Genomic DNA, 16850 nt, shown 5'->3' on the forward strand with positions numbered 1-16850 from the left:
TGAGATGGCAACCAAAATAAAGGACAAACAATCCTAAAGTGCCAGACAGAAATTTAAACTATTTTTTTGAAATTGTATTACTCAAAAAGCCCCTTTTCCAACAAGACTTTTCTTTATTTTCTACAAAAGCAGCCAGTGAGAGTGCAGCTGGTCCTTATATAAGATTACCAACATGACCACACTGCAATGATATCACATTCTGACAACTGGGCCACATAGCCAGAAAGCCTACAAACAGTGGTGATGTTATAACTAGACTAACCAACATTTTAAAAAACAAGCACATACTGTAAATAACTCTTTAAGATTTCCTGATGAGAATGTGGAAACTCAACACAGACAGAAAAGAGGTTTGCAAATCTGAACCTGTGCATTCTGAATTTGTGAGGCAGCAGTGTCACTCGCTACACCATCACTATTTCAATTACTGAGCTATTAATTCTCAATGAACTACAAATGATTTTTGAAGCTATCATCACCCTCTTTATAGCTGGAAGCTCAGAAACCGGATTGTGTAGTCCTTTTTATTGTCATAGAAACACAAAGCGCAAAATGTCATCCTTTTCATTTCTGTAGACACAGATAGGAAGAGGTTATCCTTTTCTTGTTATAAACAATTTGAAAATGTTGCCTTTTTTCTTGGAACATTAACAAAATACAATGAAAATGTACTTTTTTAGGCGTGGACACACAAAGGAAAAAAATGTCATTTATTAGCTTTAACATAAAAACATTGCTTTATATTGCTAAAGACTTGATTCTAGCAAAATAGGTCACTTTTATTTTTTTGTTTGGTTGAAGCCACAAGCCTCATTTACAATTTAATGTTCTGCCAGCTTCACAGTCCTGAAGCATGCGTGCCTTAAAATATGTTATACAGAAGGGTTTACAGGAACACAATGGCCTGTGCAAGGCATGTCTGACTGAAAGAAAACATAGAATCGTCCCTTCACTGGTAAACTGTCCTGATTTGCAGGTGGCACACACCCTGACAACTCAAAAATAGAGGTGTACGCTATAAGACGCTTTGGATGAGACCATCTGTAAAATAGTAAATACGTGTAGTATAGAGGAGGCGCTGACTTGTTGCACAAGAAAAACTGTGCCATGATGAACATAAATGGGTGGCAGAGCTGGCTGGTAGCTTGTATCCCATCTGTGAGACAGTCACATTAACAGGGGCCGAGTCAGAATAATGGCACAGTGCTGTTTTTGTGTTTCCTTTCCAATTCAGTGGGTTGTGGGGTCAGAAGTCACTGGAGGTCTGGGATCACTGTTGTAAGAAAGACAAAGAGAAAAACTGAATTCATAATAAAAAAAGCTGTGTTTTCATGAAATAGAGCAGGGGTGGTGAACTCCAGGCCTCGAGCGCCGCAGTGGCTGCAGGTTTTCATTCTTACCATCGTCTTAATTAGTGACCAGTTTTTGCTGCTGATTAATTCTTTTAATTAACTTGACTCCGGCCCCATAGTTGTTTCTTTTTCTTTAATTAGCAGCCAAACAATAATGAGACACAAAACAAGCCACCACATGACCAGCTCCCCTGTGCCCATTACACAATATCTGAAATTAAAGAGAGGTGATGGTCTTGGTAAGGCTGATCTCTCAGGTCACCAAAACATTTTGACGGTGCGCTTAGAAAGAACAGAAAAACAACAGTTTTCAAAATGTGTGCTGTGGCTGAATGAGAGCAGCAACAAGCCATGGAATTAAATAACGGGTTTAATTAACAGCAAGAATTGGCTTCTCATTGAGAAAGTGATTGGAGTGAAATTGGTTGGAGTTTGAAGCCTCAGTTTAGCTGGTCATCTGTTAGCTTGTTTCACATCTCATTTCTGCTTGGCTGTCATTTAATGAAGAAAGGAATCAATTCAGAGGGCTGAACTCTTCTAATAAGGCTATTAAAGTGATGGGGAAAAAGTTAATTAGCAGTGAAAACTGGTCACTAATTAGGAAAAGGGTTAGAATGAAAACCTGTAGCCACTGCGGCACTCCAGGCCTGGAGTTCGCCACCCCTACTATAGAGCAATATATTTATTATTATGGTTTCTCTTTATTTGGCAGATGCCTTTATCCAAGGCTGCTTAGAAAATACATACACATACAACACATTATACAGTTGAGACAAGTACAGTTTCACTAAACTAACTCTGAAATGACTTTTTCAGGTGATTTTGTAATTGCAAAATGCAAAACTCACTATAAGGACTTTTTGTGGAGATTTTAAAGGGTGTTTCTGGGGTAGAAAATAAGGAATACTGTCTTGCTAAAGCCTCGTTCACACTTCCATGCTGACCTGTATTATTTTTTGCAGCTGCAAACTGTCTCACATCAGTAAAATCAATTCTGTTTATGCCTCTCATTCACGTTAGCACAGAGGAGCACAATGTGCTTGTTAAAAGCGTGACATGCTGCGTATTTGAAACACAAAGTCACACTAAAATGCATCACATTCACATTACTGTGTTTTCTCCACAGGAAGAAGTCTCACTCCTAGGAAACGTTGGTTTCCCATGTGATGGAACTGGATGAACATGTAGAACATGAGACATGCAGGTTAGGTGAACTGGTGATGCTAAATTGGCCCTGGTGTGTGTGTGTGTGTTTACTTACAGCTTGTTTAATGTAAGATCTCGTCGAGTATCTTTTCATAATACTCATAGTTCTCCTGCACATCTTCCCAGGGAGTAAAGGTCTGCCCCTCAGGCTCCACAAACGTGTTCCATGTGTAGACGAAGTCAGAAGGCTTCATAATCTTTAGTTTGCAGCCTGATGCCTTTAGCAACTGAAGCCCATCTTGAATCTCTGGTTCTTCCCACATGAAGAGTCGGGCTACCATAATGGTAAGACGCATGTTTTTCCGGCTTTTTAAGGCTTCAGCGACCTTGGCAGCGCAGGCAGAACAGGGGCTGGAGGACATATACCAGGTGACGTGGTAGCGGATCTCTGGATTGCATTCTGGTAGTATATCTCTGAAGAAGGCCTCTTCAGCATGCATTGAGATGTGTTCATCTTCCAGGTAGCCCTGAAAAGTCTCCACCTCTTCGCTATGAATCTCAACCGAGTAGCACAGGAAGGTCTTGTTGCGCCCAGATGAGTACTCCACATTTTTAAATTGAAACTTGAAGAAAAAGGGTGACAATCGATCTCTAGAGAGAGAAAGAGAGATAAAGCAGAATCATATGTATAAGTCAATTAAGTATTAATGAAGCTGAGGTTGTAACGGTCGTCTGGAACATGTGTGTGTCCCTGTAAGTGTGTACCTTTTCCCATTCCTGTTATTAGTGGAATGCCTTCATTTGTAAGGCCGGCCCATTGTACAGGGGGAGGGGAGCACCTGGCTTGGAGGGCCAACAGACTGTAAGGGGAGGAGCTATCAGTGTGTAAATGGGTGGCGGCAAAAAGGAAAAGGAGAAAGAAAAAAAAAGGACAGAGCCAGGAGAGAGGTGAACACCATCACAGAAAAAGGCAAGAGGGAAAGGATTGACACCTCATGGACAACATCAGGTGAACCCGGGTTCATTTCCAGATGAATTATTTTTACTTTCGGGTGAAAGGTATTCGCAAGAGGACCTGACGGGTCAGCACAACGAACAGTTAATCTGTACTTTTCCCTGAATAGGAGGTATGGTCAGCGCCTCATTCCCCACCACAGACAGAGCTCAACGATTCCGTACTATATATATACTATATATATATACCAATATATATATATATATATATATATATATAAATATATATATACTATATATACCAACCTCTGCTCCTTAGGGACAAGCTGACAGAGATGGGAGTAGATTCATACCTGGTGGCATGGATCGTGGACTATCTTACAAACAGACCTCAGTATGTGCGTCTCGGGAATTGCAGATCTGACATTGTGGTCAGCAGCACAGGAGCACCGCAGGGGACTGTACTTTCTCCGGTCCTATTCAGCCTATATACATCGGACTTCCAATATAACTCGGAGTCCTGCCACGTGCAAAAGTTTGCTGACGACACTGCTATCGTGGGCTGCATCAGGAGTGGGCAGGAGGAGGAGTATAGAAACCTCATCAAGGACTTTGTTAAATGGTGCGACTTAAACCACCTACAACTGAACACCAGCAAAACCAAGGAACTGGTGGTGGATTTTAGGAGACCCAGGCCCCTCATGGACCCCGTGATCATCAGAGGTGACTGTGTGCAGAGGGTGCAGACCTATAAATACCTGGGAGTGCAGCTGGACGATAAATTGGACTGGACTGCCAATACTGATTCTCTGTGCAAGAAAGGACAGAGCCACCTGTACTTCCTTAGAAGACTGGCATCCTTCAACATCTGCAGTAAGATGCTGCAGATGTTCTATCAGATGGTTGTGGCGAGTGCCCTCTTCTACGCAGTGGTGTGCTGGGGAGGCAGCATTAAGAAGAAGGATGCCTCACGCCTGGACAAACTGGTGAGGAAGGCAGGCTCTATTGTTGGCTTAGAGCTGGACGGTTTGACATCCGTAGCAGAGCAACGGGCACTCAGCAGGCTCCTATCAATTATGGAGAATCCACTACATCCATTAAACAGTGTCATCTCCAGACAGAGGAGCAGTTTCAGCGACAGACTGCTGTCACTGTCCTGCTCCACTGACAGACTGAGAAGATCATTCCTCCCCCAAACTATGCGACTCTTCAATTCCACCAGAGGGGGTAAACGTTGAACATTATTCAAGTTATTGTCTGTTTTTTTACCTGCATTTTTTATTACTCTTTAATATTTTTTGCTGCTGGAGTATGTGAATTTCCCCCTGGGATTAATAAAGTATCTATCTATCTATCTATCTATCTATCTATGAACTGTACCTTGGTGACTATAAATCCATTTTTTGTACATTTTTTGTATAAATCTATGAACTGTACCTTGGTGACTATAAATCCATTTTTTTGTGCTATAAATCCATTTTTTGTATAAATCTATGAACTGTACCTTGGTGACTATAAATCCATTTTTTGTATAAATCTATGAACTGTACCTTGGTGACTATAAATCCATTTTTTGTACATTTTTTGTATAAATCTATGAACTGTATCTTGGTGACTATAAATCCATTTTTTGTACTATAAATCCATTTTTTGTATAAATCTATGAACTGTACCTTGGTGACTATAAATCCATTTTTTGTACTATAAATCCATTTTTTGTATAAATCTATGAACTGTACCTTGGTGACTATAAATCCATTTTTTTGTTTTCTTTCTTTTTCCTTTTTGCCGCCACCCATTTACACACTGATAGCTCCTCCCCTTACAGTCTGTTGGCGCTCCAAGCCAGGTGCTCCCCTCCCCCTGTACAATGGGCCGGCCTTACAAATGAAGGCATTCCACTAATAGCAGGAATGGGAAAAGGTTCAAACTTACAGGGACACATACATATTCCAGATGACCATTACAAGGTTCAACTCAGTTGCCTCCTCATTACTTTCTTCATTAATGAAATCACTGTGTCGTAATAAAGTTGTGGGTCAGAGTTCAATAACAGACAACAGTTGACTTTATCGGTGACTTAACCTTGGCCTAAACAAAAAAAAGTTTTGTCATATATTGAATAAGCCTCCTGATCCCAAATGTATTTGATTGTGGGCAGGTGGGAAGGATTGCATTTTGTGGCATCACCCTTTTGCTGTCAAGTGGCACAATAATACAGTGGTCACTGTACACATTTTACAAGTTGTCCCTGTGTTTAGATGATAACATCCCAAAAATATGTAATTCAGGTCAGCGGGTTGGAAAATGGATGGATGGATGGTTAAGTGGTGACTTTAAATTCACCTTATATGGGAAAGAATACACACAGTGATAGACTGGGAGATGACACAAGCACACCCAGTGTCCTTTTCCTCCTTGCAAGTGTTAGGCATTGTTAACAGAATAGGCTGATTCAGAAGATTGATGGAAACCACACAGACTAGTGCTACTGAAAACAATCCGTGGAGTGATAACAGATTTTTGTTGCACTCAGGCTTTGTAATCAGAGGAATTCCTGATTATAAGTGAACTCACTGTTTAAACCTAAATTCTGCACACAAGTCAGCAAATTAATTGAATTGTATTGTGAAAGTGGAGTACACAAGACGGTAGTCATATCCTACTGTTGAGTTGATATTGAACTGAAAGCATTGGTGTGAATCAGACTATGAATGAGAAGCTCTTCTGTAAGGCTTTTTTACTTACACCCCACAGGAGTTGACTGTAATGGAATACTAACATGTTTTTGGGAGATGTCATATATGGTCATATGTATTTTTGCCAGGCCCTATGTCAGTACTCAAAACCACTTTAATTTGTTTTGCTTTGATTGTTCATTGCCTGCTTCAGACTGACACCATGCTCCCACTTGCACCAGTTTTTTCTGGAGCACGCTCAAATCTGCAGAGTACACAGGTACTAAAATAGATGGATGTTTCAGCAATGGACATGAGCTGAGTGTATGTATCAAATATGTTAGATGGATTTTGGCATTCAGTAGGTGTAAATGAGGAACAGAGGAATTTTAAGTTTATTAAACTACTAGGGGGCTCTGTACCCTGCTCGCTTCACTCACCAACCCCCATGCGGGCACTACGTGCTAGTCATTTCCTGGATCTGCCGCTTGCGACGAATCGTGCTTTGCTTTTGGATAGACACAAATATTAGCTCTGTCTTTGATATCTCCATCTTTTGAAACTATTATCGCTGGCAATTTGTCACATGTTATTTTATTACATATGCGAGCGTGATCTGTCGGATTCATATAGAAATCCAAGAAAACGTTTTTTGTCTGTGTTTTCAGATAAATTTTGTGTAAGTACGATACTTTTGGACATATGGATTTGTATCCATTATTGGCTGTAGAATTTCTAATATGTCTGATTGTTTAACTCTTTCGACTTTATGTTGCATCACTTGTCCATGATCATAAATATAAACCTGACCGAATTGTGGTTTCTTTGATATTAAACTTGTAGTAGCTTTAACTGTTGCGGGACCACAGATTCTCATAATGTATGGTCCTACATTGTGTAAATCTACATTTTGAGCATGCAAACAGATTATTGTAGTTTCAGATATTTTGCCTGTAGTGTTTGTGGATTTCACTTTCATCAAATAGCAAATCTTTTATTTCTTGTGGATACGCCTCTTCATTGGGAAGAAACACTACTTTTCCCTGATGGCAACATGAATTAGACGATCTACAAGTCTCTGACTTAAACTTTAAATACGAACAATATCTACATACTTCTGTCATATCACCTATGTCCATATATTCAATCTCTTTTCACTGCTCCATTATTTCACAGAGAAATAATTTCCATTTGTTTGTGCTAATGCGATCTTTACTATCTGTTTTATGAGACTTTTGAATTTTAGTACTTTCATAATCTCTAAGCTGTTCTGCATGTGTATCGCACCAATGTTTTTGAACCTCTTTACGACGTTCTACTTTGTCTTCTACTTTTTGTCTTTTATTTCCGGCCCTGCTTGGACCTGTTAGGTTTCCAGCTCCACTTGGTCCGGGCTATTTTCTGAATTTGCACTTAAATTATTATTGTTCTTTTTTGAATTGTTTTCTCTCCAATGTTTTTGGGCCTCTTTTTGACGCGCTGCCCTTTCTTCTTCGCTTAGTCGCTGACGTTTCATCTAGAACATATAACATTATTGTTCAGAAAAGGACTACATCGAAGGAAACGAATAGATTGTATGTCTTGTATTAAAATGAGGAAAACATAAAAATTTATAAGAGCTGAGAGCACATGAACTGTGTCTGACAATAGCATTCACCTGAATAAGAGGTGAGTGGACCAAGGGCGTAGTTAAATCTCTTGGCACAAAGTCTCGTCTCGCGGGACTTGAAATTATCTCTCTGAAAAAGTCTTGACTCGTCTCAGGATTTTTTTTATGTAATAGAGAGATATCTTTGTGTGTAAGCATTGGATATAAATAAGATTTAGGGTAGAGATATGTTTTTTTTTAAAAAGGAGTAGTCCACCCAAGAATTATGTAATTTGTATCTGTTACTCACCTTTCACTATATGTAGTGATTGCTAAGAAAAAAAAAAAAGAGGTGGCACTTTCGCTAACATTCTCTTCTCTTTTTCTCCCCTGCTGCTCAGAGAATTTACCCAGTGAGGGTGCTTAGGCCCATCTTCATATACAGGTAAAATTCCGTTACAACGAATATCTTTACAGCGAAATTTTCATTACAGCAAAGTATTTTTATGGTCACTACAGTTTCCCCATATGACACGAGTCTATAGAAATCTTGTTACTATGAAGTACATTCAGCAGATACTTTCATTACAACGAAGTGCACAAAAGACGTTGAAATGCCTGAATGAATCATCCACAGAGCAGTTACTTCTGTGGTCGCAGCTCAGTTGTGCACAACGATCCCCAAACAGGAACACTGTAAAAAATAATTCTTTCTTCGAACTTACCTCGTACTGTTTTTTTTGCTGTTTTTGTTTTCGGTGGTTTTCAGTGATACCTTTTGTTTATTGCTCGTCAACATTTGAAAAACATCCATTGGAATTTAACTCATTGTCATCCTACTATAGAAATGGCAGACACGAAAAAACGATAACAGTTCATATTAGAAAAAACAAACTTAAAATTTTTGCAGCTGTCGTATTACGGCAAAAAGAAAAAAGACGTTGCCAGTGAATTCGGAATTTCGTCATCGACACTGTCAACTTTCTTCAAAGACCGAGCAAAAAAAGAAGAAAAAATCTCGGGGTTGCAAATGTATGCGAACTTCTGCCTTTGAAGATGTTGAAAAAGCAGTTTTTATGTGGTTCAGTGATGCTTGTTCAAGAAACATTCCTGTTATCATTAGTAGTATCATTCAAGAACATGTGAGGTTTCTAAACTCTCCCCCAACTGGACAACACGCCGAAGAGCGTCCAGAAGTGAGATCACCGTGTCTGTGGAAGACTGTTTATCTGTTGCCGGGGCAACAGCAGGCTCAGAGCTCTGATGCGGTTCGCCACTGAAGCAAACAGAAAAGATCTCGATGGGTGATGCAAGGAACATTGTAAATGCAGGGAACAGGATTACTTGGCCATTAACCTGGCCACAACCCTGCCTGACTGCTGTGTCGGAGTATAGGAGAGTGGCAGATCATGCTACAATAAATAACCCTGCTGTCCTGTTTCAAGCTGAATAAATCTGGTTTTGTTAAAGTACTGAGACTCAGCCTCGTGTTTTGGCATGTAAGACAGGGACTTATAGTGTGCCCACAGTCTTTTAAGATTCGCTTCTGTGGCACTTCACTGCAACGCGGCAATTGCGCTTCAGGATGCACCTCAGCGTGATGTTCCCGTTGGCTCGGGGTTGGGTCCCAAAAGAGTTCAGAAACCTCACAATATGAAGAAGAAGAAAAGGATGATTCGACTTCTGATTGTAACTGTGCTGCCCACAACATGCTTCCGCATTTAGATAATGTTCACGTTGAATTCCTCCCACCCAATTGCACAGCAGTGCTTCAGTCATTGGATTTGGGCATCATTTACACCCTGAAAGTGTATTATCGCAAGGAAATGCTGAGAAAAATTCTCGTCATCATAATTTGTAGACAGGAGGAGATTAAAATTAATGCAAAGGAAGCTAAAGAAATGACTGCAAACGCCTGGACCCAAGTTAAAGAAAGCACTAGAGTGACAAATGCATAATCTCATTATTATGAAATTTTCATTACAATGAAATATTTTTTGGTTCCCTGGCAGTTCGATGTAACGGAATTTTACCTGTATATATGAAGACATGATGTCAAAATTCTTCATACAATCGGCTTCAATAGTGAACTGATCTTACCAAAAGCAAACACTATCAAAACTTCAATTAACAAAATGTCAAAATACTCAGTGTTGCGTAATCCAAATGTTAATTATCCAGTCATAATTGCACAATATTCCAGACACTTTTATTTTTTTGCTACAATTTTGTTAAATACACTAATTTCAGAAGATCATGCAAGACAGTTCAAACAAAATCTTGCTTTTGAAATGAAATCCCACCATCCCTTAATTACTGGACAGGAGTCCTGTTTTCAGTTCAAAAGCTCATTCTTGTTTGAACATACTTGTTGTCGTGCATGAAGCAATTTTCCAGAAATTGTTTATTTAACAGTATTTTAGGAAAAAAATGCTTGTTCTATGAAAATATTACTTAATTTATGCAATACAAATAATTAAAGTTTTTTTTTTTCATGGGGGTATTGATACCGTTTGCTGTTGATAAAATTGGGTGGCCATTGAAGCCCATTGTAGCGGGAAGTTTGTGATTTCCATTGTGCACAAAGACATGACATAAAAAAAATTCTCAGCCATCACTACACACAATACAAGATGAGACAGATAGACAGGTGTATTATTATTATTATTTTTACTACTAGGGGGTTCCCCCCCTGCTCGCTTCGCTCTCCAACCCCCCCGGCCTGCAATTCACATCTCTGCCGCTTGTGTTGTGAAGAGGAGAACTGAATGCACCCCAAGGAGATGTGGTCTCTCCTCCGAAACCCCCTTTTGAACGGTGATACAATGGGAAACAAATAGTTTTTTTTTTACCTCCTCTTTGCTCAATCAGCTGCTGTGCTGTGTGATCTGCGTCGCGCACAGCACTTTGAACATTTAAAACCCTATACAGCAGCTGTCTTTGTGATCTACTCTTTGTCTTTTATTTCCGGCCCTGGGCGTGGTTAAATGTCTTGGCACAAAGTCTTGTCTCTTGCGATGTGAGTTCTTGATATTTGTTAGTTTATAATTTCAAAACGGAATACAAATCTGAAAATCTAACATCACATTGAAGTTCGATAAATTCTGAAAAGAATGATACCAAGCATATATGTAGGTTTTAAAATAAGCTCGATTTAATGCGTGACATAAAAACATCATATAAAAGCATCACATAAAATCATTGCACTTTTAGTCTTAGGATTTTATATATAGAGAGTAGATAAAAAAATGATCATTTTTGGGTGGAGTATTCCTTTATATCTATATGTCATAAACTATTAGCTGGGGTTTAGCAGAAATGTTATAGTGACTCGTGTTCTTTCAAATCAGTTTTAATTTATTTAAGGTCATTCCCTGCTGCTAATTTAATTTTATGAATTGGGTGGTTTACATTCTTACAGAGAGCTTTTACTTTTCTTTGAGATTCAGAAAGATAATAATTGTTGCCACAGTTATTATATCTTTTAGTGCTTTCCATTTTCATTCACAAGAAGTGGGTTATTTAACAATATTTTAGTTAAAATACATGAATTCAGGATATTGTGAGCATACAACTGGATGACATGATGTAGATTATGTAACACAAGTATCATGAGACTTTTCTGTTTGACTTTTGTTTTCTCTATTCTGGATGAAATACATGAAATTAAAATTTTATCTTGGCCATCATTACAAACTACGTGGAATAAGTAACATATCCATCCATCCATTTTCCAACCCGCTGAATCCGAACACAGGGTCACGGGGGTCCGCTGGAGCCAATCCCAGCCAACACAGGGCACAAGGCAGGAACCAATCCCAGGCAGGGTGCCAACCCACCGCAGGACACACACAAACACACCCACACACCAAGCACACACTAGGGCCAATTTAGAATCAGCAATCCACCTAACCTGCATGTCTTTGGACTGTGGGAGGAAACCGGAGCGCCCGGAGGAAACCCACGCAGACATGGGGAGAACATGCAAACTCCACGCAGGGAGGACCCGGGAAGCGAACCCAGGTCCCCAGATCACCCAACTGCGAGGAAGCAGCGCTACCCACTGCGCCACCGTGCCGCCCAAGTAACATATCAAAAAATATATCATTTTTGGGTGGACTATTCATTTAAACGTCGCATCACAGCACTCCAACTTCAATATGACCACAAATATGCCATTTCTGAGAGACCTGATTTTTATTTTGTACTGTTCTATAGGATGAGAAATCAAAATTGCATACAACTCTGCTACAGTTACTCAGGTAGCAATGCTTTCTTTGAATTGTTGCACCGGGATCCACTATGTTTGGACTTGGAAAGAAAGTCACATGAAGTTAGCGCTGAAGAAACTCTTATTTTTCTTTTGCCCTGTACCATGTAAATACAGTTTAAGATTGCTTGCTTTTATTGTACGTATACATGTTAACAATGAGGAGTGTAATGGAGAGTGCACATGGGCAGGCATCTCAGCTGGGATGGAGCAATGTTATTTAATTGGAAAGAATGCCAGTCCAGGTATGCCACAAGAAACAGGGCAAAGATTGTCCTGTTTCACCCAGAAGAGAGGCAGAAGATGCCAATGTGACAGTGGGTACTCTGGCGTTCCGGTTGGGACACCCGTCCATGTGTGCAGTCCATCACAGGTACACTCAACAGCTAATTCAGTTCCATTTGCCCCTGTGAGTGTTTGCCATATTACAGCTGTTGTAACAGATATTTAGAAAGAAATCTGAAAACAAATAAGTTCAAATTTGTAACAGTAGTAATCTACCATGGTCTGTTTTTTGAGAAAAGGAAAATCTATGGTGATGGGTGAACACAAGTAAGGTTAACAACATGAATTGACAAGAAGTTCATAAAGGATGCAGAATATAATTTTCCTTCCATTATTGGTTTGCACTTGTTTTGTACAATTTAGGTATACACAGCCCTGCATCATTGGAAACAAAGCAGGAATCAACTTTGGAAGGGGAACCAGTTAATCTCAGGGCCCACTGAGTGCACTGCATATCAAGGTGAAATGCTCTATAAATCAAAAAGTATCAACAGTCTCCTACAGTAAGGTCCCTAATAGTAGGCCAGTGTCAAATTAATCATCCTGCTGAAACTCAGGCTTAATTTGATGTCATTGTGCCAGCTCAAGCAGCTTGGTAACTGCACAAAATGTTTGGTAAACAGTAAGCCATCAGACCTTGCAGCTGTGGAGCATGTCAGCCATCTGGAGAAGCCAGCGTTCTAGGGAAGTGACAAGTCAAGCTGGAGAACAGCCACAGGCGCTGTACTTTGAGCTCAGGGCTTTTACAGACGAGGTGCTGACATACGCTGCTTTCAAGTTGGAATTTCCTTAGAAATGATAAGATGTAATGTGGTCTTGTGCAGCAACAGGTACTAATATGGGGCTCCTCCTCTGCTGAAACGTGCTTTAAGAGTCTAGCTAATCTGCACTAGGGCCGATGATCTTTTCTTAACTTAAAGTGGTCTTGTTTGGTTGTGGATCTCGATCTCAAGATTTTTAATTGAGGACAATTTAAAAAATGTCTTTCAGTAGCTTGTGCCTTGTTATATGAAAAATAAAGAGCTGCACACCCATTACTAAGAGCCCATCAAGTTTCCCCAAAATGTTTATGCCATCAAAACTAAATGAAGACCTCAACTAAATTTATGAGGCCCAGTTCTGACCATTTTGGTGGTGCCTCTTGGAATTGAGATGACTTCAAATTAGGTACCTAGAATATAAGATTTTATGCTATATTAAAAACACAACAATATATTATAACTTAAAACAGTTGGTGCAGAGTCCTACATTTCAGAGCAGGAGAGGCCAGAAATTACAAAGTGGGTGGACCTGAGTAACAGCCTGGTGGGAGAATCATAATTGTGATGACAGGTAAAGAAATTAATTACCAGTGCAGAAGTACCATTAAAACAGATTATGTCTGTGGTGTGGCATAACGTATTACTTATTATGGAAGCCAACAAGGAATGTTTGCAATTGACTTACAAAATACAAAGTAAACAGGAAGCTTCTGTCTAAAATGGTCTGTTACAGTATAAGAATCCTTATGTAACTGCAGCCTCATAGAAACAAAATACTCAGCAACAGATCCACATCTTGGAAAGGCCAATGTAGGACAGGGCAATATAACAAATATTGTGGATATTTTCAATACATTTTTACTTTCAAAATTTTTGGAGAATGTATCAGTTTATTGATTTTTTTTGAGCCTACAGTGTTCACTCAACAGTACTATGTGGTACACACAACTTATAACTTAGCACTGTTTTGATTTTTGATTTTATTTGATATACTTCATTAATCCTCAAAGGGAAGTTGTCATTTCACATTACCTTTGGGGGTCAGAGTGCAGAGTCAGCCACTGAAGCAATTATATATATATATTGTGGCGGATGGCCGAAGTCCTTGCACGGCCAGGATGCCCTAACCATGCAAGGACCGGGGTAGAGAGTATTTTCAGGACAATTTCTACCCCGGGCTGACAGAGGGCAGCCCCCTTGGTTTCCAGCGGGGCCACAGGTCATGAGCATGGGAGCTCAACCCTGTTGTGACCTGTGGCCACTTCCAGGGGGCACGTGGACATTTCCAGGTTCTTATTTAGCCACACTTCCACCACACCCAGAAATGTGACCGGAAAAAGCTTGTGAGGCACCTGGAGTCCTTCTGGGTGCCCTTTAAAAAGGGGCCAGTTACCACCACTCAATGGCCAGAGTCAGGAAGAAGAGGACAAAGCCTAAACAGGAGTGGAGGAGGATGGACTGGCAGCAAGGTAGGGACTGTTGTATCATATTGTGCGTTGGTGTTGGTTTGTGTAAATAAGCCGTGTCCTGGGTGTTAAACCCTGTGTCCTGCATGTCTGTGTCCAGGTTGGCTTTCACTATATATATATATATATCCATCCATCCATTATCCAACCAGCTATAACCTAACTACAGGGTTGCGGGGGTCTGTTAGAGCCAATCCCAGCCAACACAGGGCACAAGGTAGGAAACAAACCCCAGGCAGGGCACCAGCCCACCGCAGCATATATACAGTGCATCCAGAAAGTATTCACAGCGCATCACTTTTTCCACATTTTGTTATGTTACAGCCTTATTCCAAAATGGATTAAATTCATTTTTTTCCACAGAATTCTACACACAACACCCCATAATAACAACGTGAAAAAAGTTTACTTGAGGTTTTTGCAAATTTATTAAATATAGAAAAACTGAGAAATCCCATGTACATAAGTATTCACAGCCTTTGCTCAATACTTTGTCGATGCACCTTTGGCAGCAATTACAGCCTCAAGTCTTTTTGAATATGATGCCACAAGCTTGGCACACCTATCCTTGGCCAGTTTCGCCCATTCCTCTTTGCAGCACCTCTCAAGCTCCATCAGGTTGGATGGGAAGCGTCGGTGCACAGCCATTTTAAGATCTCTCCAGAGATGTTCAATCAGATTCAAGTCTGGGCTCTGGCTGGGCCACTCAAGGACATTCACATGTCCTGAAGCCACTCCTTTGATGTCTTGGTTGTGTGCTTAGGGTCGTTGTCCTGCTGAAAGATGAACTGTCGCCCCAGTCTGAGGTCAAGAGCGCTCTGGAGCAGGTTTTCATCCAGGATGTCTCTGTACATTGCTGCAGTCATCTTTCCCTTTATCCTGACTAGTCTCCCAGTTCCTGCCGCTGAAAAACATCCCCACAGCATGATGCTGCCACCACCATGCTTCACTGTAGGGATGGTATTGGCCTGGTGATGAGCAGTGCCTGGTTTCCTCCAAACGTGACGCCTGGCATTCACACCAAAGAGTTTTCTTTCTCATGGTCTGAGAGTCCTTCAGGTGCCTTTTGGCAAACTCCAGGTGGGCTGCCATGTGCCTTTTACTAAGGAGTGGCTTCCGTCTGGCCACTCTACCATACAGGCCTGATTGGTGGATTGCTGCAGAGATGGATGTCCTTCTGGAAGTTTCTCCTCTCTCCACAGAGGACCTCTGGAGCTCTGACAGAGCGACCATCGGGTTCTTGGTCACCTCCCTGACTAAGGCCCTTCTCCCCCGATCGCTCAGTTTAGATGGCCGGCCAGCTCTAGGAAGAGTCCTGGTGGTTCGAACTTCTTCCACTTACGGATGATGGTGGCCACTGTGCTCATTGGGACCTTCAAAGCAGTAGAAATTTTTCTGTAACGTTCCCCAGATTTGTGCCTCGAGACAATCCTGTCTCGGAGGTCTACAGACAATTCCTTTGACTTCATGCTTGGTTTGTGCTCTGACATGAACTGTCAGCTGTGGGACCTTATATAGACAGGTGTGTGCCTTTCCAAATCATGTCCAGTTAAATGAATTTACCACAGGTGGACTCCAATTAAGCTGCAGAAACATCTCAAGGATGATCAGGGGAAACAGGATACACCTGAGCTCAATTCTGAGTTTCATGGCAAAGGCTGTGAATACTTATGTACATGTGCTTCTCAATTTTTTAATTTTTAATAAATTTGCAAAAATCTCAAGTAAACTTTTTTCACGTTGTCATTATGGGGTGTTGTGTGTAGAATTCTGAGGAAAAAAATGAATTTAATCCATTTTGGAATAAGGCTGTAACATAACAAAATGTGGAAAAAGTGATGCGCTGTTAATACTTTCTGAATGCGCTGTATATATATATATATATATATATATATATATATATATATATATATATATATATATATATATATACAGTGGAACCTCGAGATACGATCACCTCTGTATACGAGAAATTCAAAATACGAGGAAAGTATGAGCGAAAAATTCAGATCTAAATGCGAGCATTGGCTCGCGTAACGAGCCACGAGCCAGGCTGTGGGTATAGCTCTCAGCTTAGCGAGAGGACGTGGTAGCAGTTGCGAGCCGCGATCTGCGGTGTCTGCGTTTCTCACTTAAGTGCACAGGTGGGAAACTGCCCACATCCATGATTGTTCCTGTGCCTGATGGGCTGCAGCTGCCATGTCCTCCCCGAATATATAGAGAAGCGCGAGCCGGTTAAGGGGGGAGAAGAAGTAAAAGAAAACAGAGGAGAGAGAACGGAGGTTGCAGCAGGCAGGCAGGCGGTGCGGGAGAGCGGGCGAGTGCAGGCTCGCGTGTGCAGGCTCGCGTG

At 40.8% G+C, this 16850-nt stretch overlaps 1 protein-coding gene across 1 annotated transcript in view; it reads right to left on the bottom strand.

The window, feature by feature from the left end:
* Positions 1-507: 507 nt before the first annotated feature.
* apobec2a (apolipoprotein B mRNA editing enzyme, catalytic polypeptide-like 2a) overlaps positions 508-16850 on the bottom strand; it is a 38809-nt gene continuing 22466 nt past the window's right edge. Inside the window, exons 2-3 of the mRNA XM_051925586.1 lie at positions 2610-3149; positions 508-1273 (exon numbers count right to left, since the gene is read on the bottom strand). Coding sequence (XP_051781546.1) covers positions 2621-3149 — 529 coding nt within the window. The 3' untranslated portion in view covers positions 508-1273; positions 2610-2620. The remainder of the gene's footprint in view (positions 1274-2609; positions 3150-16850) is intronic.

Source organism: Erpetoichthys calabaricus, chromosome 3 (genome assembly GCF_900747795.2).
Source record: "Erpetoichthys calabaricus chromosome 3, fErpCal1.3, whole genome shotgun sequence".
NCBI classification, from domain to species: Eukaryota; Metazoa; Chordata; class Cladistia; order Polypteriformes; family Polypteridae; genus Erpetoichthys; species Erpetoichthys calabaricus.